Here is a 24,589-nt window from a genome sequence, read left to right on the forward strand (position 1 = left end):
CAATCAGTATATTTCTCCGACTAGAGCTTGTGACTTAACAGGCGGAGTAATCTCAAAATTACAAAACTTAGTCATATGCAGCACTCATAATACAATACATAAAAATAAAAAAATCAAGTTTTTTATAAAACCACTGAACTATCTCATTATGTTTTGATAAAGATGTTACCAAATTATGAAACAACAATAAAAATAAATTACTTTTTATTGTTAATTTGCATAAAGCATTGACATTGTGGTCAAACCACACATTCATTCATGAATGTTAGTAAATATTTGTATGTAACCACATACCACAAACACAATTTTGCAAAGCATATCATAGATACAACTTTTATTTAGATCACTCGCTTTCTGGTTATACAGTCGAACTTGGATATAATGAGGAAACATTAGTTGACATTTTAGTTTGTGGTTTTCTCCATACATTATTCACTGTTATAACTAGCTTCTTCTCGGACATACCGAACAAAAATATTGTTGACAGTAGAGCAAAAACTCTTTAGTTTAAAAACAATTTTCGAAATAAGAACCTAAGTAATAAAATCCAAATGGGGGACTAACATAGTACTGATGCCGCTGGGCATTGGAATCAGTTTACGTTTATGACACTATTATAGTGTCTAAGTATCTGATTGGTGTTTTTGCTGACAACATTTACAAATTTAATTTTTTAACAACTTTCATTTATGGTTTTCTTTTTCCTTCTCTTTTTTATACTTTCATAATTAACCTTACATATAATTGCTTTAAAATATGGAAACTTCACTGGTCCATTAGAATTAAGTCTAATTGTGTAAAATATTAAACTTTGTAACTGTACTGTATGTTTCCTGAATAAAAGAAAATAAAATAATAAAAATAGATAAAAGCATCACGCATATGGTTGAAATTGCAAGTAAAAAATCCAAGCTTTGTGAACTTAGTAAGTACGGGCTCGGAATCTTATTAAAAATTACAACTTTTTTTGTAGTTTATGAATGACATCCTTGTTTCGGGGGTTTTTACAATGTTTTTATTATTATTTATGTTCTATGGTCAATGCATAATGAACATTACTAGTGGGTAGTGTCAGATAAGTTAAAACCTAATTCTTGAATTGTAAACATGACTATTAACAAGTAGAAATGTTTCAATTTGTGAAAAAGTGGAATTATTTGTGAAATAGAATGTTGCGAGAAAAATGTTGAAGTATGTAAAAAGTTGTATTCATTCTTATTCACAGTGTCAACATTGTGAAAAAATACTAATGTTTTTTTAACTGCAATTGATATTAAGAAAGTGGTATGTTTTTAACATTTATTTTAATTTTCAATAGTGACAATATGCAATAATAATGTATTGATAATTTATATAGCGCCATTTTTGTGAAAATCACCTCAAGGGCGCTGTACAATAAATAAATATCCCAACACGTCTTGCAGCTACAGAGCGCATGGACGGTTGGGATTCTAGTTCCTCGTCTCCAATTACTATATACAACAATTATGATATATATGAGCTAGATAACAGAACTTCTTGCAGCTACAGAGCGCATGGACAATAAGAAATCTAGCCCCTATTTACATTTTTATTTTTAAATTTTTTATTTGACAATGAAGTTTAGAGTTTAAGTGATATTTTAAAAACGAAATAAAAATCAAATTTATAAAGTTGGAAGTTAGATAACAACAAGTCTTGCAGCTACTGAGCGCATGGACGGTTGAAATTCTAGACCCCATTTACTAAATTTAGATATTTGGTAGTTGATAACATTTACATAATATGATAAAAATAATATGATAGTTAACATCACAAAAAGTCTTGCAGCTTTAAAACGCATCGACAAATGGAATTTCAACAACATAATGATTTTAAAAAGTTAATAATAAAAAATAATTTTAAGAAACGCAATAATAATACATTGAGCAAAGAACTAGTAAGTATGGCAATTAAGTGAACATGTAACAGCACAAAAAGTAAAATATATAGAACTAAACAAAGATAGCATTCCTTAACTTATTATTAAGGTTAACAACAGGTTTGGTGTGCAGTAAACAGGATCTATTGTCCTTTTCCTAGTAAATAACTGTAAAAACACTTGGTTCACATTTGGCTGTTCCCTGGGAGATGATAGTAGAAACGCATCTGTGGGCGTAATGTAGAGTGTAGGTACCAAGGAATATATCAGCTTCTTTTTAATTTTGTTTGTTATTACTTATTATTACTACTTTACTTTGATTAAGATGTCAGATAAACTTGTGTATTACTTTTGATATTCGAGTAATTTTACGTGATACAGGAAAAAGGGTATCATTTGTATTTTTAAATGAACATAGATAGGTAGCACTTTATCATACAGAAATTGTTTTATAATAAATAGTTAAATTTCGGCACTTGATCTTCACAAATAAACACTTTTTTAAACAGTTTTAGCAGAAGCACAGTTATAAAATCACTAGAGTTTGTGGCGTTTGAATATATTTCGGTTAGGTTAGGTTAGAACAAAGCGTTGAATATAATAACAATTATCTCACTCTTTGTTTATAGCATGTCCACACCTTAGCGACTTAACTCAATGTTTATAGCAATTTAACACATATTTGTGTATTTTAAACTAAAGTTGCAGAAAGGAACTATATTTCACACCCAGCCCGCTCGGAGGCTGGGTGTGTGCAATGGCGATTGTCTTTAAAAAACCTTCCTCTGGTATAACGAGTAATGCTTGCAACGAGCAAATTCAGTCGGTCCCGTCTTCCTCGCAATAACCAAGTTCGACTGTACTTTTTGATAAAATAAAAAACGACAATATTTTTATTATTAACTTTTTAAAATCATTATGTTGTTGAAATTCCATTTGTTGATGCGTTTTGAAGCTGCAAGACTTTTTGTGATGATAGCTATCATATTATTTTTATCATATTATGTAAATGTTATCAACTATCAAATATCTAAATTTAGTAAATGGGGTCTAGAATTTCAACCGTCCATGCGCTCATTAGCTGCAGGACTTGTTGCTATCTAACTTCTAATTTTATAAATTTGATTTTTATTTCGTTTTTAAAATATCACTTAAACTCTAAACTTCATTGTCAAATAAAAAAATTAAAAATAAAAATGTAAATAGGGGCTAGATTTCTTATTGTCAATGCGCTCTGTAGCTGCAAGACGTTCTGTTATCTAGCTCATATATATCATAATTGTTATATATCATAATTGGAGACGAGGATCATTTAAATTAATTTTGTCGAGTTCACATAGCAAAAAGTAAAACCAATAGATTTATATAAAGTTATTCATTTTCACATAGCAACCATTTAGAAACAATGTGAAATGAAAAGAAGCTACACAAATTACATTAATCTTAATATGCTAATGTGATTAATTGTTTGCATGATGGCAACAGCGCATTTGAAAATGCCTTTTAATTTTTAGTAAGATGAAAAATGACTTTCCAATCTTTTCCGTTCACTTTATTGTTCTATTTTGTACGGCAACAAATGAACACACTATTCGGTTCAACAAAAAATATTGACGACTTTCACCTCATAAAAACTACCAAAAGAGGTAAAATAGGTCACACTTTCTCAATACACATAAAACTGTCACATAATAATATTAAAAATCATCTGCCATTCCATGAACGTGTGATGAGCACAATAGATTATTAAAGACCACATACCAAAAAAGGAAAAAATCATGATGCACGAAGCTATGTTAAAATCAAACTGGGCTGTAGTATGTATGTATGATCGTCTTCTGCGGAACCGGTAACAAGACAGACATTACAAGGATACAAACAAAGACAACAAAATAAAATCATTAAACTATTATACAACTTACCCTACTTGACTCCTACGACTGAACCGAACAAAAACATGCCAGTTTGTAAAAATGTAAAATACTTGACGAAAATTGAGACGGTAAAAATTATACACAAAAGTGAAACATAAAGGGAAACATAAAAGACAATGAGATAACAGTATAACATACGCAAATATAAGACCACATTAAAAAAGCAAGGACAAATGAGAGGGTTGAAAGCAAATACGCCACTGTCCATGATCACTATTTTTGGGAAGGCCCTTTAAAAGAAATATTTGGGTAAATCACAATAACTATTTCGCAAATATTTCTTTAAAAAAATAAATATACATATATTTTTATGAAAGCGGTTCTCTTTAAATTTTCTATTTCTTAAGTATGTGTAAGCACACATATTATAAGCATAATTCGATTTTTCCAGTGGTGGTCTAGCAAAATACGATTTAGGAGGAGTGAAAGGTAACAATTTGTGAACAGTTAGTCTGAACAATATACCTGTCTATAAAATTACTCGGGTGAATCAACCTAACAAATGAAAGTTGAAGTAAAATTGTGTTCTGAATTCATATGAGTCTTTGTCATGCTAATAAAATCAGCAATTACAGTGAATGAAGAAAATTTAAGCAATAAAAAACCTTACTAAAAATTTTGTTAATATAGAAATTCTTGTAAAATTTTGTGAGAGAATGTTGATTAAACAAATGTGATTGCTTATGAAAGAAATGAAAGCATGACTAAATGTGAGATCACTGCGGACGGGTATCCTGAAAAAGGTAGAGGAATTTGTGAATCTGGGAAATATGTTAAAAAGAGGGTGTAAGAGAGTGCCAGGAACGGATGAACAGTGAACAGCACTAAAATCAACCTTGACAAATAAATGTTAGTCGCAGGAGGCGAAATTAGCAATTCACGATGGAGTCATGGTAAATGTAACATAAATTAAATAAAATGTTTGTCATTGTTTAATCTTTCTATATTAATGTGCTATGTGCTAGTTTTTAATGATGTTCTTATTTTTTAATTTTACAGTTTATATTTTTTTAACTTTTTACAATATTTATTTAGTTTACGTTTTTTTGTTAGAATGTAATTTTTTTTTAATAAAAACCTTTATTAGCATAAATAAACAATTAAACAATACATTCAGTAAAAAAATGGAAGGTTGAACTTGCCAAAAAAAGAGTCTGGCTCTTGTGTTTGGCAAGTTTATAAAATAACATAAAAAAGAAACAAAAAATGCAAAACAAAATAATAAAATAAATAAAAAAATAACAATTTCAATAATTTGAGAAAATATAACACTAAAAAATATTAAATAAAAACACTAAATTTATAAACACAGGCACACATTAAGGCTGTAGTCCGTAAGTTGAATCGTACGGTTTGCCGCCGAATGCGTAAAATATACCGCTTCAAGACAAAGCAATCAAAAAAAATATCCTGTTACATTGTATGTTCGTCAATTTTTACGTACTCTTCATACTTTGTTTGACAAAATGAGAATGACAGAGATAGATAGAGTTTTTGCGTGATTATTTAATAGGTAAAATCTATAAATAGCACTCCTGACTAGCGTACTGCAGAGATAATGTAGAATTGTACAACTATCAGATAATCTGTGACATATGTTGATTTCTGGCTTATGGGTAATTATGGATATTTGTATTTTCGAAGTTGACAGATAACACTGTTATGTTTTAATGAAAATGCACCATGTCACTAAAGTGAATGCCAAAAAAATAATGCACTTCATAATATTGTTTTCAAGAGAAAAATTATTTGATCTCATCAAATTACGTAAGTAAAAACATTTTTTGACAGTATGACATTTTATAATATTTTTCCTTTAAACTGATAAGTTTTTTTGAATTTGCACTTGATCATGTATTTCGTAATAAAATTGGAAAAATATGGTAGATAAATTCTAAAAAATTAACAACATATAATGATAAAAGACTCGGCCAAATACCTAAAAATATTTTTATAGGTTAAGAATGTATTGTGTATATTATTTTAATTGATTTTATTTTCTTAGTTACTATTTAAGTTCAAAACCATGATAACTATCAATTAAGGTAAGCATTGCATTTAATCTACGTAAAATTTATAAATACATTTCATTCCAGGTGCAACAGACAAAAGAATAATGCAAAAGAATAAAGTCAAAAGGGTGCCTACCAACTTTTACACTAAAAACCTATAAAAGCACATTTAATCACCTATCTAAGAGTTGTGTATCAAGTTCTATATAGTAAAGCATGTATTCCACTCAGAAAATACTAAAAGGATGTCTACATAATCTTACATGAAAAAAACTAAAACGGTAATTCAAGCATTTTAAGAGTTTTGTGCATAGAGTGGAAACCTTGTATTGACAAAATACTGTAAGCGATTATTTTAATATGCATTGAGAAAATATAAATATGCTAAATTACTTACATAATCGTTTTATTTCTATTTTTACACCTATGTGAGAGTGACGTAAAATATTTAAAAAATATATACAAGTGTATATATTTTTTAAAACCTTTTCGAAGTAAATAGAATTTTGGATAGATCATCATCCCTATCACCTATTGGTGCATAAGGCATTGCATTTGAAAACAAAATACAGCGTATTTAATAATATATAACATGAAGGTAAGATGATCAATCCTGCAGTCCCGTGCCAGTCCAAGGAGAATTAAATATTGCAACGTAAAAACACATAAAAAAAATATTTCACTTAACCCTGCCAGGAATTGATCGTGGGACCGCTTGTAAGTAAAAATAAACAAATTGTGGAGGAAAATTTCATTTTTATTGAAAAAATACTAAAGTGCAAATGGTTCAAAAATATATATTATTGGGAAGAACCAGTAAAGAATCCCAATATTTTTGATAACAATAGATCGCTAGTTATTTTATGAAAAATACATTGTGAAAAAGAACTAAGAATATATTTCATGTTACAATGATCTTGATTTAGGGGGGACAGGTTCAATCAAAGTTGTGTATCTGGAAACAGAAATTAAAAAATAATAAAAGCAACATCTACATAAATTTAAAAAAAAAAAACCATCATAGTTGAAAGAGGGCGGAATTTCTAAGCTGATTTAGGTAAATATTTTTCTGAAACTGGTGAGTATAATTTAACTTTTACTGGTTGATGGGATGTTTTCGTTAAACAGCTTTTTTTAACAATTTATGACTTTATTGGGGGCAACTTTTTTGTTTTCGATAGCCTCGAGAACATTTGGTGGATCTCTGATAGGCATGGATCGTGTAACTCGGGGGTCAACAAGCTCTGGAAGCAAACAGTTTAAATAAAAAGATTTTAATTTTATGTTGGGCTCCGGTCCACACTCCAAAAAGACATATATTTTTTTTAGTAATATGCAACTGTCCTTGAACTTGGTAATACCAATCGTGATTCTGATTTACATAATACTCGGTATGGTTTCTATTTCTTTTCCAAAACTTAATTTTACCACTGTCGATGGCGGTTTCAACAGTCATAGTCATATTAGAAGCAGACGATGGACATTTTATTTCTATAATGATACCGCCATGATCCGTACTAATGTTATCTGGTGGGGCGCCTAGAAAACAATATTCACTATCAATAAACAGCCCACACTTCTGAAATTTGATATTTTCTTGAAGGCTTAATTGGTTTAATGCGGTCAGTTCATAATCCTGACCATATTTAATAGAAAAAATATTACTTAGCGATTTACTATATGGCATACTTTTAACTAACCCTGAACAACTAATTCCTATTCTTCTTTTACAAACTTTATCAAACCATGACGCAGTGAGTAAATTTCTACACTTTTCTAACCATTCCCCGCTATCTGATTGTAAAACCGTTCTTCTTTCTATCAAATTTCTTTCAGAATGATCGCCGATTCCATACCACTTGAAGATCCTGAGTAATTTTTAAAACATTCATGTTTTGGTGCCTCAATATTCTTATTAGTTGCTCTGGCACAAATCACACAGTATTTATTATAAACACCCATATTTAGAACTTTCCCCGTACGAAACCCTACTATAGAAGCTGCGCCCGAGTTAGACGAGTAGTTGGTTTTGTATGATCTCTTAGACCAACACCCGTCAGCCACAACAGTTATCATTGGTATACCATTTTCATCAATTTCACCATTCGCAGTAGCCAGTTGTCCCTCTTCTTTCGTTGCCTCCTCCATAACTTTTAGTTTCGCAGTGTCCCACCATTCACACACTTTCTTATTGATCTTCAAATACTTCCATTTACTCATGCAAGGAATTCCAACAGCAGCAGTCAACTCTTGCAAACCACTATATCCAGAACCGATACTCGATATTCCAGACACAAACGATTCATTTAAACTCATTTCATTCGATCTGTCCTTGCAACAATTTACAGAAAAACATAATCCACACATATTACATTTTAAATTTAATATGGAATTAAAGCCATGCAACTTTTCATCCACAATCACCATATTCGTTCCTTTGCAATCAAACATGGAAGAATGAGAAAATATTTCCTGGATTTTAGTGAAAAATTCCTGGATGTCCACAACTCTCCTGCCTTCCAACTTAAAGGGGTGTAATGGCTGTGCTAGCAGTTCTGGAACTAGCTGTTGCGCCTGAAATAATACAGATTAATTAATAATCATAATCCAATTTAGATCTCATTAGCTATTTTAATGTAAATACTTAAAATATTCCTACTTCGATATGAATACTAACCTGACAACCGTCATCTTCTAGAATATCAGTTGAAAGATATTTCGCTGGAACACCCTAAAACATTTCAATTTGCATATTACCCAAAAGGCAAATATAACCCTACTTATTGATAGTCAATATTTAGAAAATAAGGGTTATAATAATTATTATTTGTACTTTTTTATTGTGAATGCAGACAATTGGTAGAATTCTTTGTACTTTATTACTTAATTAATTATTGTACTTTATTTTTTTAAATATATAAGAGCGTATACTGTGACGCGTTTCGTCTTGTTAGGACATTTTCAAACGACGGAATGCGTCACAATATAAACTCTGGTCTTTTTAAACAAATAAAGTAAAATAAAAATCCAATAAACGTGTTTTATTTAGGGATACATTACCAAATTCAAACTTATTTGTACATTTATTATTGTTTTGTAAAATGTTGTAGGAATTTTATTTATCTAAGTAAATAAGACAATAACTTACAGTGTATTCTCCACAGGCCTTAGTTAATTTGAGCTTTTTTGAATCCTAAAATAAGCAAATAATAAACTGTTACATTTATTTGTAATGGTGATACAATGATTTATGTAAATCAAATGTCTGTCCTTTGTATTCTAAATTTTAATACTAATAAATTAATCAAATCCAACTTACATTGCATTTCTCCTTTGGAAATTGGGATTGATTTAGTTTTCGTTTGGTTTTTTCGTTGGTTTTTTCGGCATTGTTATGATAAAATCGGTCACTAAATATTCCAAATTTATGGATTAAAGTATCACTCGTCTTTGATTTCTATAATAAAGTAATTCTGATTGATAGAAAATATTATTAGTCTGAGCCGGCTAAGCAAAACGTCAAACCATCACAATGAAGTTGGCTGCGTTCGCGACATTGTAATAATTATATGGCTGTTTAGTGTACACTTTGTACATAGTACCTACCGAGTGCTGGTATGTCCTAGATAAATGTGCAATTTGACCGTTTTTGTGTACGAGTAAAATGACGCCGTTAATTGTTATTTGAATATGACGTGAAATTACATTTTTGAATGATTTATCAAATTCGAACAAACTATTCATTCAAAAAATAACTTGGTTTTGATCCTGGTTTAAATTGTGTTAGAAGGAACACAAAAAATATATGTTTCGAACTAAATTTTGTTTTGAAAAAGGCATTAAAATTTTGAGCACAGAAAACACGTCCGTCTGCGGCCGCTCTGAGGGCCGATCTGAATGTAATAAAAACCCAAATAAGACATTGTTTAAAATTGAATATTACAACTAGAATTATCGTATTGAAAAAAAATAAAAAAATACAGTTCTATAAAAAAAGGTTTTAACTAAACTATTTCAATATTTTAAATTTTTTTATGGTATTACTGATTGCATAATTTTACGTAGAAATAAAGGAAAAATTTATGTGATTTAAAATGCTTATATTTCTTTTCAAAAACAAAAAAATAAGATTCTGCCGCGGCCATCTCCTTTTTAAATTTATTATCTTCAAATCATTACTAAAAATTTAAGTTCAATACTTAGTCTTTATTGAGATCCCAGATTAATAAGCTTAGTCTAAATTTTGAAATTGCGTAATCTGCCGGTCTGAAAGTAATTATATATAAATAAAAAAATAAATAAAAAAAAAATACAGTTCTATAAAAAAAGGATTTAACTAAACTATTTCAATATTTTTAAATTTTTTATGGTATTACTGATTGCATAATTTACGTAGAAATAAAGGAAAATTTTACAAAAATTTATGTGCTTTAAAATGCTTATATTTCTTTTTTAAAACAAAAAAATAAAATTCTGCCGCGGCCATCTCCTTTTTAAATTTATTATCTTTAAATAATTTTAACAAAAATCAGTTCAATACTTAGTCTTTATTGAGATCCCAGATTAATAAGCTTAGTCTAAATTTGAAATGGCGTAATCTGCCGGTTTAAAAGTAATTATATTTTAGTTATATGAAACTTTGAAGTACATTTTTTGATAGAAATACCTATAAAAAGTATTGTTATTATCTCATACATAATTTTTAATTTTTTTTATTGCGCGATTTTTAACAAACATTCGTTTTAAAATGGCAAAATCGTATGATTTCCTAATTTTGCGTTCGTTTTACCAGACTACAGCCTTAAACATACATCTCCATTTTCAAAATACAGTAATATATAGCCAGTGAAAATAAGTCTGCCATTTAACCATGTTTACCTTTGTTTTCTTAGTGTATGGTAACCACAGATCTATTATTATTACACTGTACTGTATTATTGTAGTATTTTGTTTGTCCTAATTCAGTACAGGACTTTCACATAGAGTTGGGATTTGGATCTCAATAAATACTCCGTGAAAAAATTAAACGCTTATCAGTTCATGGTTTACCTCCTCGTTCTAATTCTCAAAGCACTCTCTTAATACCCATCCACAATTCCTCTTTCTTCTCGAACTCATAAAGTGCCCATGCGGCTCCACTGTGGAATCATCTCCTATCCACCATCAAAGATGTTACTACAGTATCTCTGTTTAAATCACGTCTGAAGAAACATCTCCTTTCTCTTCCTTAATCGATCCTCCTTTTCTCTTTCCCATTGAGTAATAGTATTGATTTGAGGTAATTTATATACAAATACAGTTATTTCTATTTTTACATATCTTAAGCTTTTTTATTTTCAATATAAATAATATCGAAAGAGTTCAACATAAATGTTTATGTTTCGTTAATTTTAAATTAGGTATTTCAGTTGAACATATTAATTACTCACACTTAATTAAATATTTAAATGTAAAAATATAAGAAAACTGAATGATTTGTTATTTTTATTTAGAATATTTAATTCAATATTTGATTGTTCCGAACTGTTACAACTAATTAACTTGCGAGTTCTGGGCCAAGTTACCCGATTTACTAAACTATTCTATGTAAATTTATCTACAATAAACTACAGTGCACACTCGCCAATAAGGAGAATTCATACATTTGCAAATGAATATGCAAATGATGTAGATATATTTAATATAACATTTTATTTAATTTTAAAAGGCAGTGTATCAATTTACTATCTTCAAATTGTAATACCTAAATAATACTATGTTGATTTCAATTGCTTACCGTTTATTAACTTATATCTGTATACTAAATTAGTATTTTTCTAACTTCTTCTAATTTTAAGATTATTTTAGTATAACCTATACGAAAAAATGTACTTCTGTTCTCCACTACAATATATGTATGTATTATTATGTATCCCCTTATATTTTCTACTAATATGTTTTGATTATTTTTTTATTTTTTTTCTTACTCTTCTTAATTCATTTTCATTTTTTACTCCTTTTTTGTGTAAAATGAATTCCTGTCTTCATATTCAAAAATGCACTTCTGTTCTTTCCACTTTTATACTAATATGTAAAGATGATATTTTTAATACTTTTCTTTTTCTTTTAAAAATCTTTATATTTTTTGCTACTTCTGTGTAAAATACATGTCTGTCTTTATTTGTAAAACATGTAAGAGCCTAAAAGGCGTTTAAATAAATAAATAAATATATTTTCTAACTTTTATTGGTTGGTTGGAAGAAATTTTCATTTAGCAATAAGCCCGCCAATGTTTGATTAACATTATGCACAAAAAGTTTAATAAATAATTTTGAAAAATATTTGTGAATAGCTTTTTTTAAAAATATATAGATAACCAACACCAGCAATCAACATTAAGTAATTTAAACATGATTCATTATAACAGTAATAAATTCCTTTACGTGACAATCCGCATAAATATAATTACAATAAACCCCATGTAGGGCATAACAATGTTCTGAATGATAAACACACAATAATATGCGCAGACATAAATGGACATGAAAATAAAATTCATCCTACAATCTTGTTTCAGTCTCCACAACAACTGCAACATTTACTTTCTATGCGTCCTGAGAGAAGGTCACTAACACGTACATATTACGCACTCAACTCACATACATTATTTACAACTACTTATCCAATGCTGAATTTCAATTATTATTATTGTCTTTTTAGATGCACTCGATGCACTTGGCATTTGTATCACCATCATCATTTCCCTATCCGCACCCCGAGGTGCATAAGGCACTGTCACCATGTAAAGCGCCCTTGAGGTATTTTATTACGAAAATGGCGCTATATAACTTATCCATAATTAATTAATTGAATTTCACTATAACATCGATCATCTGTTACGCAAAGGTAAGGTGAACAGTCTCACGATTCGGGTGCCAGTCCAGGACCCGTATCACAATGGGAAGTTAACAGAGTTATCTTCAATGAAGAAGTTGAGTGATAAAAAAAAAAATTGTTAATAGACTATCGGACTAAACCAATTTTTATGTATTGTATCGTTATCATCGCTTTGATTTTATCAAGTTTTGTAATTTTGAAATAATTCCACCCGTGACGTCACAAGTTCTTGTCCGTGAGTTCTGCTGACATTTAAAAATAGAGCCCCGTAATGTAAAAATACAGGAAACATTGAAATATCAATATTGCAAAAATCCCATGTACTGTGTTACACTTCATGCCTTGATGCCCTAAATCCCCTGACTCTGTCAAACCAAGTCATCGAAAAGGTCGAGAGTTTCAAATACCTGGAAGTATATGTTACGGAAAATGGCAGCATTCAACAAGAACTGGGAGTGCGGCTAGGAATAGCAGGCGCCACATTCAATAGTATGAAGGCTGTCTGGAGATCGGACATTGACTCAGTGAAAACCAAATGCCGCCTATATAACGCCTGTATAACACCTGTTCTCCTCTACGGATGCGAATCTTGGCACCTCACTAGGGCCCAAAGCAGCAAAATTCCAAGTTTTGAGAATAGGTGTCTCAGAAGAATCTTGGGTGTGCGGTGGTTTGACTTTGTGAGGAATGAAGTAATAAGAGAACGGACGCAGCAAACTCCAGTGACAACTGTCATCAAGCGGAGGCGATACGTTTGGCTTGGCCATGTGCTGCGGATGCCTCCTGAGAGCCTTAACCACACTTGCCTACTTTACAAGGCATCAGGTTCTCAACGTCCTGGACGTCTACTGCTGTCTATTCGTCGGCAGTTCATATCAGAACTACGGGACGCAAACCTGACTTGGGAGGATGCATAGGAGCTGGCAGCCGACAGAGATGCTTGGAGGTTCTTTGTGGACACAATATGCTCCAACTAGGGAGCGGACATGGAATAATAATAATATAATCCATCCCTGATGTATGGGAGCAAAGTATAGACTTGGAAAAACGGGTATGAAAGTAGGCTGAATGCTGTCGAAATGCGATCTCTCAGGCGAATGTGTGGTAAAATTATGTACGATAGATGCACAAATGTTGAGATCCGTACATTATGTAAGGCTGAGACAAGCATTATCGACAAAATCAAGAAAGGAGCTCTGCGCTGGTTTGGACATGTAGAACGAATGGACAGCGAGAGAACGGCTAAGAATATTTACAATGCGAATGTTGATGGATGCAGAAATAGAGGAAGACCGAGAAAGACATGGCATGACCAAATCCAACAAATACTTAAAGATGGACATGTCAAAATATTGAATATTCATTATATATTGAATATTATTGTTCATTCACGCCGACCAGTGTATCTTGATCATTTTTGTTACATGGAAGTAAGATGATCAGTTTTAGGACTCAGGTGCCAGTCCAGGGACTATGAAATCCAGTAGTGTAAAAACATGTTAACCATGACGGAAATCAAACCTGAGATCTTTTGCATAGTAAGCAAACACTACCATGAAAATATATAGGCTGTAATATTACTTAATAATATATTTTAGCGGAAAAACTATAAAAATATATCTACTTTGTCTCAAAGTACAAAATATTTGAGATATGGAACCACTAATAAATCCTTACAGTAAAAAAAGTACCTACGGTATTTTTTAAAAGTTTATTCCATCCTCGATACAGGGTTTTTCCCCGTTGTTATGGCTTTTTACCAAAACATGATAACATCAACAGAAAACAAGTTACATGCATTTATAAATTATAACAAGCATATAAACAACAAAAAAGAAAACTAACAATATGTTCACAAACCTAGTGAGGCAGATAATATGAAAGGAAAATATTTTGTTTAATTAAGACATGCGAGACAAATAAGTAAACGAGGAATTATATTTTGTTTAAATTTAGAACATGTAAAAATAAAATTCAAATCATTGTAACCAAATTATAAAGTCAACGACACAATAAGTAAACAGCGCAAATTATAATAACTTAATAAAGCGTGAAGAATTATAATGTTTATTAAATGTATTATTAGTAAAATGATAAACTAATTATAAATACACAAGTAAATAATTGTGCAAGTCTCTATTATCATAAAAGGGCTTCGTTCTGTCGGGACACGTTTCCGCATACATATTAAATGACAACGATTGTTGGACATTCGTGTTATTACGAATAATCAAGGCAATACGTTTTTATTATTAATTGTGAATGCATTTAGTTCCTGGGCAAGGTAAACCGCCTTTATAGCACTCAACAAATAAGTCAGCAGTAGCAAGGTTCTTCCTGCTTGTCGGGACCAGAAGGTCGGTACCAGAATCTCTCGACAAAGGCCCTGCAGACGTCACGAGCTGGCGCGACACATGCGTTCGCCGGACTGAGAAACCGTACAAGAGAAATTGCGCGAAGTAACGCTTAAATTAACTAATTAGGGGGATTATTTACAAAGTCTGCGCCGGCCGAAAAGCCACCGACCCGGTTACACTTGTAAGATTTCGTTTAAAATTCAAAACCAGGCCAAGGCGAATGGTCAACGCAGACAGGAGAGGTTAGACTCCACGTACCTTTACATGCCGAAATTAGAAAATATCCGCACTCGGTCACATCACTAAAGTTTAAATGCACTACAGGGCGTGTATGTCCACTGCAATTTAGAGATATCTGTTTCAAATTAGCCATATTTTATTAATTAAAGCGTATTAATCTACAAAAGTTTTGACTTGATCCAAAAAAGTTTGAGTCTGACCACATTGGCTGTTGACAATCGACTAAAGAATGGCGCTCACTAGAACTAAATTGTCAATGTCGTATGTCGATAAAGAAGAACACTCTAAATGGTTTTAATTCATAACTTATATTAAATAACTATGTAATAAAATTTATTTGACGCGTAGCACTTATTATTACTGTAATTCTTGCAAACAAATCATCAAAAATAACTTAAGCAAATAATTTTGACAAATAGTCTCAGTTCAAAAAATAATAATAACAAATGACACTCGCCAATCATTTTGACCAACATTCAGAAAATACAATCTTCGTTACCGATATTACGAATCAGGATGACCAACATTACAACTAAAATTCATTTCGGGTAGTCGGGTGCGCTTATTTCATTTTATTTTTCGGTAAAATAACAAATTGCACAATGAATGCGATGAAAATACTCTCCCGTTCCAATGTTTCACTTTGGAAAAACTTTTTGAGATGGTAAGTTTTTCAATGAGAGGTTATAAAAGTCTTAAAAATTGTTTTTAAAAAACTTAACCTATATTTTCCTGGATGATTCTTTATATTTTACGAATATTCTATGAAATTATAGCAATACAGCTCGCCAATCCACTGCGGCAGGATTGGCAGCAGCTCCGGAGCCATTCTCAATACCTGCACCAGAAGGCGTTGAAAAAATTTACTCCGCTAAATTGGAAAAAATCGCCACAGATATTTCTAGCTTAAACTTACTGGAAGTGAGCGACCTTAGTCAACTGCTCAAGAAGCGATTAAATCTCCCTGACCAGCCAGCTATGCCTATGGGAGGATATATGATGCAGAGTGCCCCTGGTGCTGCAGCTGATGATGATGATGCACCAGTTTCCAAAAAAGTTCAAACAGAATTTAACGTAAATATATTTATGTATTTTTTTATTAGACAACCCATTCAAAGATTTGAGCGGCTTAGATAGCTTTGTATTTGTCAACTTATGATTAATAAACATTAACAGTTTGTAAAGAATTTATATTATATGAGACATTTTTTTGCCCCCGACACTACTTGTGTCACATATGGGATTCTACACTTTTGTTCCCAGGGAATAATAATTATGGATAACTTATATAGCGCCATTTTCGTAAAATAATACCTCAAGGGCGCTTTACAAAGTGATTATATAAAATATAAATTTAATTTTAACTTTTTAATTTAAGAAAAATAATGTACTTTTTCACCACATGCTAAGAATTTATTCAAATGATTTAGAGAACAAGTAGGTGTTAAGTTTCTTCCGAAACATCACTTCACTTTCACAGTTTTGGACTTCTGCTAGGAGAGCATTCCATGCCGTAGGTAGTTTTTATGGCCTGTTCACCTCCCAACTGGGGTGTTCTAGCCGGTGTCGAGATTTCGTTTATTTAGATATTTACACATGAATTAGTAATATATCAAAGTTAGTGACTTAGTATTTAATATTTTGAAAACTTTACATATTTACAACTAAACACCATTTATTACTAGATATTTTTACATAGAATTTTAAATACATGTTTATTGGGTGGGGTCAGGAAAGAGAATATGACTAGGGAATGGGATGTTAATATCAGTGAGGTCGGATAGGAAATCAGGATAACAGTCATTTATGGGGCATCCAAAAAAATCCTTTTCCATTCCTCAAGCGTCAGCTTGAGCATTCGCAGCATGAGTCCCGGACATGGATTTTAAACTGGTAAGAGCCATTGCAGCAGTGCCCAAAGCGCATTCTGCATATGGAGGATGTGTCAAACTTGTTCACAATCACTTTGGAACACTTACATATCAACAGTCCCGGGCAGTTCGAATCTTAACTCAAATGCACATTTTTTCCCTTCTATCGTACCCTCCATTTTCACATCAAATAGTGCTATGTTAATACTTATCTTTTATTTCACTCAGGTAACAATGACTGGATTTGATGACAAACAAAAGGTTGCTCTAATTAAAGAAGTGAAGTCCACAATGGAAGGTTTTAATTTAGTCCAGGCAAAGAAGTTTGTAGAAAGTATTCCCACTCTCGTAAAAGCCAGTGTTTCTAAAGAAGAAGCGGAGAAACTCAAAGAAGCGCTGAGCAAAGTGGGAGCGGTGATTGTTATCGAATAAAGAACTTTTTTTAATAAAATATTTTTAAGTGGTATGTTAATGTGCATTTTTAGTTTAAATAAAAAATATATAGAACAAACCAAGTTTATCTCTTATACACTTTTCTCCGCATATGGCACAAAAAAATTATAAATGCCGTGCCAGGATATGCTGATTTTATTTCGTGGGCATATACAGATAATATTTCGTCCACAGGCAAAGCTACTAGAGAGAAGCAGTGAAAGAGTTTGACCACTAAATGTTAATAAATATTTGCATATAACCACTTAACGACTTTACTATTTCTACCAGTTTCGTCAGGGCACCGACTAAACCAGCATGCAAAACCCACTATACACCTTCACCATAGTTGTTGCACAAAAACATAAAACCAACATGCCATACATTTTAAAAGGCAAGCCTTACATGCACTGATTAGGTTGTGAAAATGTTGTTGGAGAAATAGTTGAAAATGAGGGAGGGACGTGAGTTTAGTTGGTATAGGGTGAGCGTTACAATGAAACATCGTATAATGGGCTTTATTGAAAGGTTATTTAATTATTGATCAAAGAAACCTCGCAACCGGTAGACAGAAAAGTCGGTAAGTGGTTATATACAAATATTTGATAACATTTAGTATTTGACCACAAAGTAATGCTTTCAATATTAATAAGAGTTTAACCACTATTAAATTGGGTACATAGGCCATTAGCCACATAAATTTTCCTCTTTTCCCAAAAAAATCCATATTCAATTATTATCAGAAGTAGAGATGAAAATAATAAAATGATTAGTAATTTAATGAATTAAATAATCAAAGGATTAATTTATTTCATGTATACCATGATCGTAGTCATACGCCAGGTCTTTTAGGAATTATTTGGCCGGTGGGGGGATAGTGAGCCTTCTCCAGTGACGTCACTTGGCATACTGACTGGGAAAAGGTAGCTCACAGAATCTTATCAGCAGAACCCTGTACTATAAAAACTCTGCCCACCACAACATTAGTTCGGTTTCTCCTAGGTACCCCCTCTTAACTGTGGGTACCTATTTATCTTTTCTAAACACATTTTACAATGAAAAATAGGTAGAATTATACTTTTTCTTAAATATATGTATATTGGAAATATCTGGATTCTTTTACATGGCAGGAAGTGGCCATGATTGCACGCACATCTGTGAATACTACGCTGTAAATTCCGCCACGAGTTGTAGGTAACAGTAATAACACAGGAACCTTGTAAAAAATACTAATTTATTTTTTCAATCTTATTACAAATTATGTAAATTTTACAGGTGTATATATAGGTGACTTAATACTAAAGATTTTATTCCGCGATTATTGACAAAAGTGGTGACAAATGAAATAACCGATCACAGGAAATTGTGGGGTGTTTTATGTACAAGTGAATAAACAAATTTATTTCATAAATAGAATTTCGGTATTTCTCCGTTTCGGGAAAACAATTTAAATGATAATACTTTAACTAATTCTAATAAAATAGACTCAACATTAAAAAAATAATTTATTCCCTAAATTTAGCAACTTATTTGCGACTTGTGATTTGTAACTTTGCCTTAGGATTGTATGGATAGTATTACTGGTCTCATGCTAAATAAAAGTGCCGATGTAATTTTATGGCACCAAATTGGAATTTTTATCATATTAAAAACCTTACTCAAATCGCCAAACACAGTTTTTTTTTACTCTATCAAAGTTTACAAAATAAAAATGTACATATAAATAGTATACTGTAATAAGTCGAGACAAATAATATATAATCTTTTAAGTATAATTTCATTTCGTAAATGATTTTTTAAATGTCAATTTTATTCCATTTTCAATAAACTCAACCCCAGTTCACTCAGTTCTGTATAAATGTGTAAATTATAAAATTATTATACATAATTAATTTGTGTAATATTACAATTTAATAAACTGGGTTTATACGTGAAAAATAAGTTAGTGAAATATATTTTTTTTAACATTTAAAAGTAGATTAATTAACAATAATTTTTAATCAATATTTTTTTTCTTTTTATGGCAAATGAGTCGATTATTAATTTACATCATCATATTTTTCACTACACAAGGATTCAAATGACTGGGTAACCAATTTAATACTTAAGTGATTGAAAAATATTTGTAGGAGTGTTCTTTGATTGAGAAAAAAGAACCAAAATAATCATTAATATTTGATTTTAGAAATATGATTGATTTTGATATGTGTAGTAAAATCTGAGTTTTATGAACACAAAAATATGGCAAGATTGTTGATATTACAAGAATATATTGTCAATACTTTCTAACTTGTGTTACCAATACCTATTACTTTAAATTTTAAGTAAAATTTGTTCATTTGTATACATATTAAAATTGTTTAATTTATCATTACTAACATGGAACAAACTTGAATGGTGTGTCAATGGGATAATGAATTTTTGTTACATATGAATTAAAATAATATACATATATTTATTTGCAGACGGATTAAAAAAGTTATAAAATAATATGGATGCCTAACAACATATAAATGAATTGGCCAGCTGCCATCCAATCTCTATACTTAATTTATAAGTAGCCTAAAGATGTATAATTATCAGGAAATTATTTACGCTGGCCCACCTGACTTAACTAGGTAAAGATTGAGAAAAATGTAGCCCTGTCTTTAATTTTTTTAAATAAATCTCTGTCAAGAATTTTAGAACACTCGAACATTTACAAACAAAGCAAAATTTCTTTAATTTACAATAATTCTTAACAACATTTAAAAAGAAGTAGGTGATATGATGTAGTTATGAATTTTAACAAAAGGTAATAGTGGTTACCTGATTGTAACTAACCAATGAGAAATTCTTATACCACAAATGTTTATTTGTACAATATTAACATTTTTTATAATACATGTTAAAGCTTAAAATTTTAGCGGTAACAAAATCACATAGCTGATGTCAGAAGAGGCCAACAAAACGCATTCACTGTACATATACAATAAAGACAATTTCTTTACAAATCCTCCAATCAAACGACGTACAAATATATAAAGGCACAATTTTACGCACCTGGTTTTATTCTCTATCCTTTATGGCCAGACTTGATTGACTTCAATTTACTAAATTATAATTTTGTGTTTTTTAATTGATGCTAATGGTACTAAGCACAACCCTTAGTGACTAGTTTGCAAAATAAATTTGGTAAAGGAAGCCTTGGCAATTGATGATGATTAAAACTTATTCTAAATAAAAATCATAGTAATAACTGCACAGATCAATGAATGAATTAAGCACATTTTGAAACTCAATTTTTAGCTTGATTTTATTTTCAACCTATTTTTGATTTTAAAAAAGGGTAACTCGTCTTTTAAAATTGACAAGGGTAATAATCAAACATTTTTTGTGTTGGAACTATACTAAATATATTTTTTAATATCAAACAATCTACGCTACATAAAAAGAATGCTTTAGTTGTAACACATCATCGGTGATACTGCAATACTGCGTAAGTATTAATTGATTTTTTTTGCAGGGGAACCTAAGAAGTGGTCTTTTAATACATATATTACTTAAGATTTTAACCAACCAAAAATACCGCTGGAGTATCAGAAAACCTATCATTATTTAGAGTTAAAACTAACAGCTCTTAGGCCCTATAACAAATTTATTGCAGTAAAACATTTTGGTAAAAAAAATGGTTGCACGGTATCGCAGTATCACCGATGATATATTTATATGTAAAGCTCTCATTCGGAGTTTGATATTTGGCTAAAATGTCCAAAGCTTACTTTTCCGTGGATCTAATTATATGAGACAAACAAAGGGAAGAAATATTCAGTAATTGAATTAGAAATCTCCATAGCCTGGCCATAAAAATAAATATAGTCCTTAACATTTGTTAGCAGAATAATATACATTGATATATACTTAACAGGATGTGCATATTAACATTTCTAGAACTATCTAAAACATAACTTAGCATAAGTCAGATGCAAAATTAATAAACTTTTCCTAACACAGAGTTATATAAAAAAATATTCGGCAAGTTAATTACTTACAATCTATAATATTTACATAACACAAGGTTTGTGTGATCCATACACGGATCATTATTAAATAATATAACTAGGAAGGTACATCGCGTGTGACAACTGCTAGACGGAACGGTTTGTCCATAACTACAGCTCCATTGGAACATAATTATTATGTTCCCTTTCCCATACCTACCGTTCAATTTACAGAATTTGGTGGTTTTAATATGGACACATTATCTTTCCTTTAAATTCTACGTATTGTCTCTGGTGTGCTTGTGAATGCATATCACAATATATTATATTACATTTAAAACTATAAAAAATTATACATTCATTTGATAGATATGCGGACAAATAATAGTATTTGTTAAATTTGATAAAATACTAAATTATAAAAAGCGACTAACCTTAATATTTGCGATGTGCATATCTAAATTGAGTGATTTGATGTTGATTCGTGTAATGTGCCCTCACTGGGTTGTTACGATTCGTAAGGATGTATTTTTACATAGTAAAATGAAAACATCCTTAGCAGTCTAACCTTAATAAAGTTTTCTAATCAATTCGTGGCAGCAACGATAGAAAATTTGTCTGCAACCTTCAAATGCCAGAATACAAACTGGAAATACAGGTACAGCTCAAGAAACAGGAACATTATTATACGGGTTCAGCTGTTTCATCGAAGGTTTTGATTTATGTATTTACTTGCACATCTGTAGTCGGCAGGTAACATGTTCATATAAAATCATTTATCAATTACTAACCTCACAAAAACGCAGTAAACTAACAGCTGCATGCATTTTCATATTTTTTGAGATCTACTTTTAATGGGATACTCGTGTCACAAGTGAATTTTAGTTTGCAGCATTGTTAATTCAAAAAATAAAATCAACATTTTTTATATGTCCATCACTAAAAATTTTTTAAAAATTCATATAAAATAATCATGTCTTGGATAATAGTTTAAACAATAATAACACAACGAACACTAGAAGTAGTAAAGTCAGGTGCCTTTCCAGCGGGAGGACTCGTAGGACAATATCTCTATATACCCGTTTAAATGCAGTGCTTCAGTTCAATAAGTACTCGTGAGTCCGTAATCGACGACAACACTGTCTCACTCCACGTTCTTCACTCGCGCCATTATCTTCCCGTCCCAGAGGGGGAGTAAGTCCGAGTCGTTGAAGATCTCTTCCTGTATCACTGTGTTATCCAGGTCTTCGCATTCTGTTTTGAAGAAGTATCTGCAAGGATAGACACAAAACTTTAATTAAATGTATTTAATAAATTAGTAAGGATATTGTATAACTATCGGTAAATTACTGTAAAGGAACAGAAAAGTTCGTTTTATAGATTGCCAGAGGACCAAAATATTTCAAAAATATCAAAATGTATTTTTGTATTATTTATTTACAATTTTTTTGCATATTTTATTATTTTAAAACAAAGACATGTTTATTAATACATACATTTTATATTAGACAAAATGGACAAAAAACCATCTGGCAAATTTTGCTTGTACTAGGAGTAGGCTCAGTATATGAAGGGTCGGCAAGCCAGAAATATTAGTATGCCTAATGTTGCAATCGGTTCCTATGCAAGATGTATATACAAATTTATTTCCAAGTAATCAATATAAAACATTAGAGCATCGAACAATAATATGGAGTGTCATCTGGTTAGGTTAGTTTCCATCTAATATGGGTAAGCCAGTTCGAAGATGGAGATTTTTAAAATGGTTTATTGGACAGGGTGTGGCATTGCTATCTCCCTAGTTTTGAAAGGCTTGTATGATACAAGGATTGATCATAGAAGAGTGGCGATGATATCGATATGAGCAGGCGGCTGGGAAGATTCCGTGTAAGTAGTGTCAGTTCCGAACATGGTGTGGATGAATGAACAGCAGCTTTAGCCGTAGAAGCGTACATCTGCCACGGGTCTACAGTACAACGCGTGATATGTACTCGATTCCAAATTCTCGCTCGCCAAGCAGTTAGATCGCTGAGCCAGTTCGAGCCGCTAAATCTATTGAAAATATTGAGGGATCACATTTGTCACAATAAACCTTTTAAACATTTGTTTATAGAGTCAATGTCAAGGTAAGGTAAACAAAATTATATTTACATGCGAGTGGCGCTCTGAGCTTTCACAGGATTTGGCATATTAACATGTGAATGGAGGTCTGAGCTTTCATATGGGCTCGCATATTAGCATGCGAATGATGCGCATCGTTCGATATATAAAAGTTGAATTGTTTTACCTGTAGTTGCCCTTCTTGGGCAGGTATTCTTTGAACTGCTTGAGCGTCACGGGTGCAGCCGGGATCTTGGTCCGGTAGGGGAACTGCTCCTCCAGGAAGGTGAACATGACCACTGTGCAGGGGGCGGGGGAGGGCGCCGCATGCTGGTGGTGGGGGTGGGGGTGGAGGTGGGGGGGAGGAGGTGGGGGTCCCATCATCCCCATGGCCGCCTTGCCCGTGGGCATGCTGGATCTATAAAATGTGAACATTATTATGCACAAGGTAAATCCAGAAAATAAGTTTTATTTGACAGGTCAAAGAAAACAAGTGCAGTAAAAAGATCTTTAGAACTTTATTTCTCTCTCCCAGCATTTTGTTGGCACTCGCCATAGCGTAGCACAAGCTTTTGTATATCATCTTCATAAAAGGTTGCTCACCCTCTTCATTTATTTATTGACACTTTATATACATATACAATAAATATACATAAAAGGGCGGGCATATTGCCTTAAGGCAATTTCTTCCTACCTACCCAAACCGTTCAGTCTGAGAAAATTATAAATACATGGACATATTGAATCTTACAATTTTATACAAAAATTAAAAGCAAAGATTAACAAAAATAAATATATGTATAAAAAAAAATAACACTTTACTATGAAGAGAGGAGAGGGGATGGGAAGGAAAGAAGAAGGATAAAGGAACAATTTAAATATTTAGA

General features: G+C 31.5%; 3 protein-coding genes and 2 long non-coding RNA genes across 7 annotated transcripts in view; 2 read left to right on the plus strand and 3 right to left on the minus strand.

Moving 5' to 3' along the window:
• wmd (serine-threonine kinase receptor-associated protein wmd) overlaps positions 1-15,806 on the minus strand; it is a 32,637-nt gene extending 16,831 nt beyond the window's left edge. The window contains exon 1 of the mRNA XM_088233856.1: positions 15,338-15,806. Coding sequence (XP_088089982.1) covers positions 15,338-15,452 — 115 coding nt within the window. The 5' untranslated portion in view covers positions 15,453-15,806. The remainder of the gene's footprint in view (positions 1-15,337) is intronic.
• Positions 5,366-6,247, plus strand: LOC148276732 (uncharacterized). Its single transcript, XR_015823667.1, has 2 exons — positions 5,366-5,601; positions 5,931-6,247. It is a non-coding gene; the product is annotated as an uncharacterized LOC148276732 (long non-coding RNA).
• On the minus strand, positions 6,583-9,380 carry LOC148276733 (uncharacterized). The gene is made up of 4 exons (XR_015823666.1): positions 9,166-9,380; positions 8,995-9,039; positions 8,524-8,577; positions 6,583-8,420 (listed from the first exon to the last, which is right to left on the minus strand). It is a non-coding gene; the product is annotated as an uncharacterized LOC148276733 (long non-coding RNA).
• A 12-nt stretch (positions 15,807-15,818) lies between the features above and the next one.
• Positions 15,819-17,701, plus strand: mRpL12 (mitochondrial ribosomal protein L12). Its single transcript, XM_088233857.1, has 3 exons — positions 15,819-15,983; positions 16,096-16,393; positions 17,419-17,701. The coding sequence occupies exons 1-3, from the start codon at positions 15,922-15,924 to the stop codon at positions 17,620-17,622; spliced, it is 564 nt and encodes a 187-aa protein (XP_088089983.1). The 5' UTR covers positions 15,819-15,921; the 3' UTR covers positions 17,623-17,701.
• A 1,137-nt stretch (positions 17,702-18,838) lies between these two features.
• Axn (protein axin) overlaps positions 18,839-24,589 on the minus strand; it is a 32,344-nt gene continuing 26,593 nt past the window's right edge. For all 3 annotated transcript variants that reach the window (XM_088233854.1, XM_088233853.1, XM_088233851.1), the window contains 2 exons: positions 23,890-24,120; positions 18,839-22,873 (listed from right to left, as the gene is read on the minus strand). In XM_088233854.1, the coding sequence (XP_088089980.1) occupies positions 22,747-22,873; positions 23,890-24,120 (358 nt within the window). In that variant the 3' untranslated portion in view covers positions 18,839-22,746. The remainder of the gene's footprint in view (positions 22,874-23,889; positions 24,121-24,589) is intronic.

This window comes from Micrasema longulum, unplaced genomic scaffold (genome assembly GCF_059751315.1).
Source record: "Micrasema longulum isolate JH-2025_06_02 unplaced genomic scaffold, ASM5975131v1 h1tg001157l, whole genome shotgun sequence".
Taxonomy (NCBI): Eukaryota; Metazoa; Arthropoda; class Insecta; order Trichoptera; family Brachycentridae; genus Micrasema; species Micrasema longulum.

What these genes read in the sequence shown, in the direction of transcription:
- mRpL12 (XM_088233857.1), top strand. Translation starts at nt 15,922, where the DNA reads ATGAATGCGATGAAAATACTCTCCCGTTCCAATGTTTCACTTTGGAAA. An exon ending in TGGAAAAACTTTTTGAGATG is followed by an intron (nt 15,984 to 16,095) that starts GTAAGTTTTTCA and finishes ATGAAATTATAG; the next exon opens with CAATACAGCTCGCCAATCCA. An exon ending in AAGTTCAAACAGAATTTAAC is followed by an intron (nt 16,394 to 17,418) that starts GTAAATATATTT and finishes TATTTCACTCAG; the next exon opens with GTAACAATGACTGGATTTGA.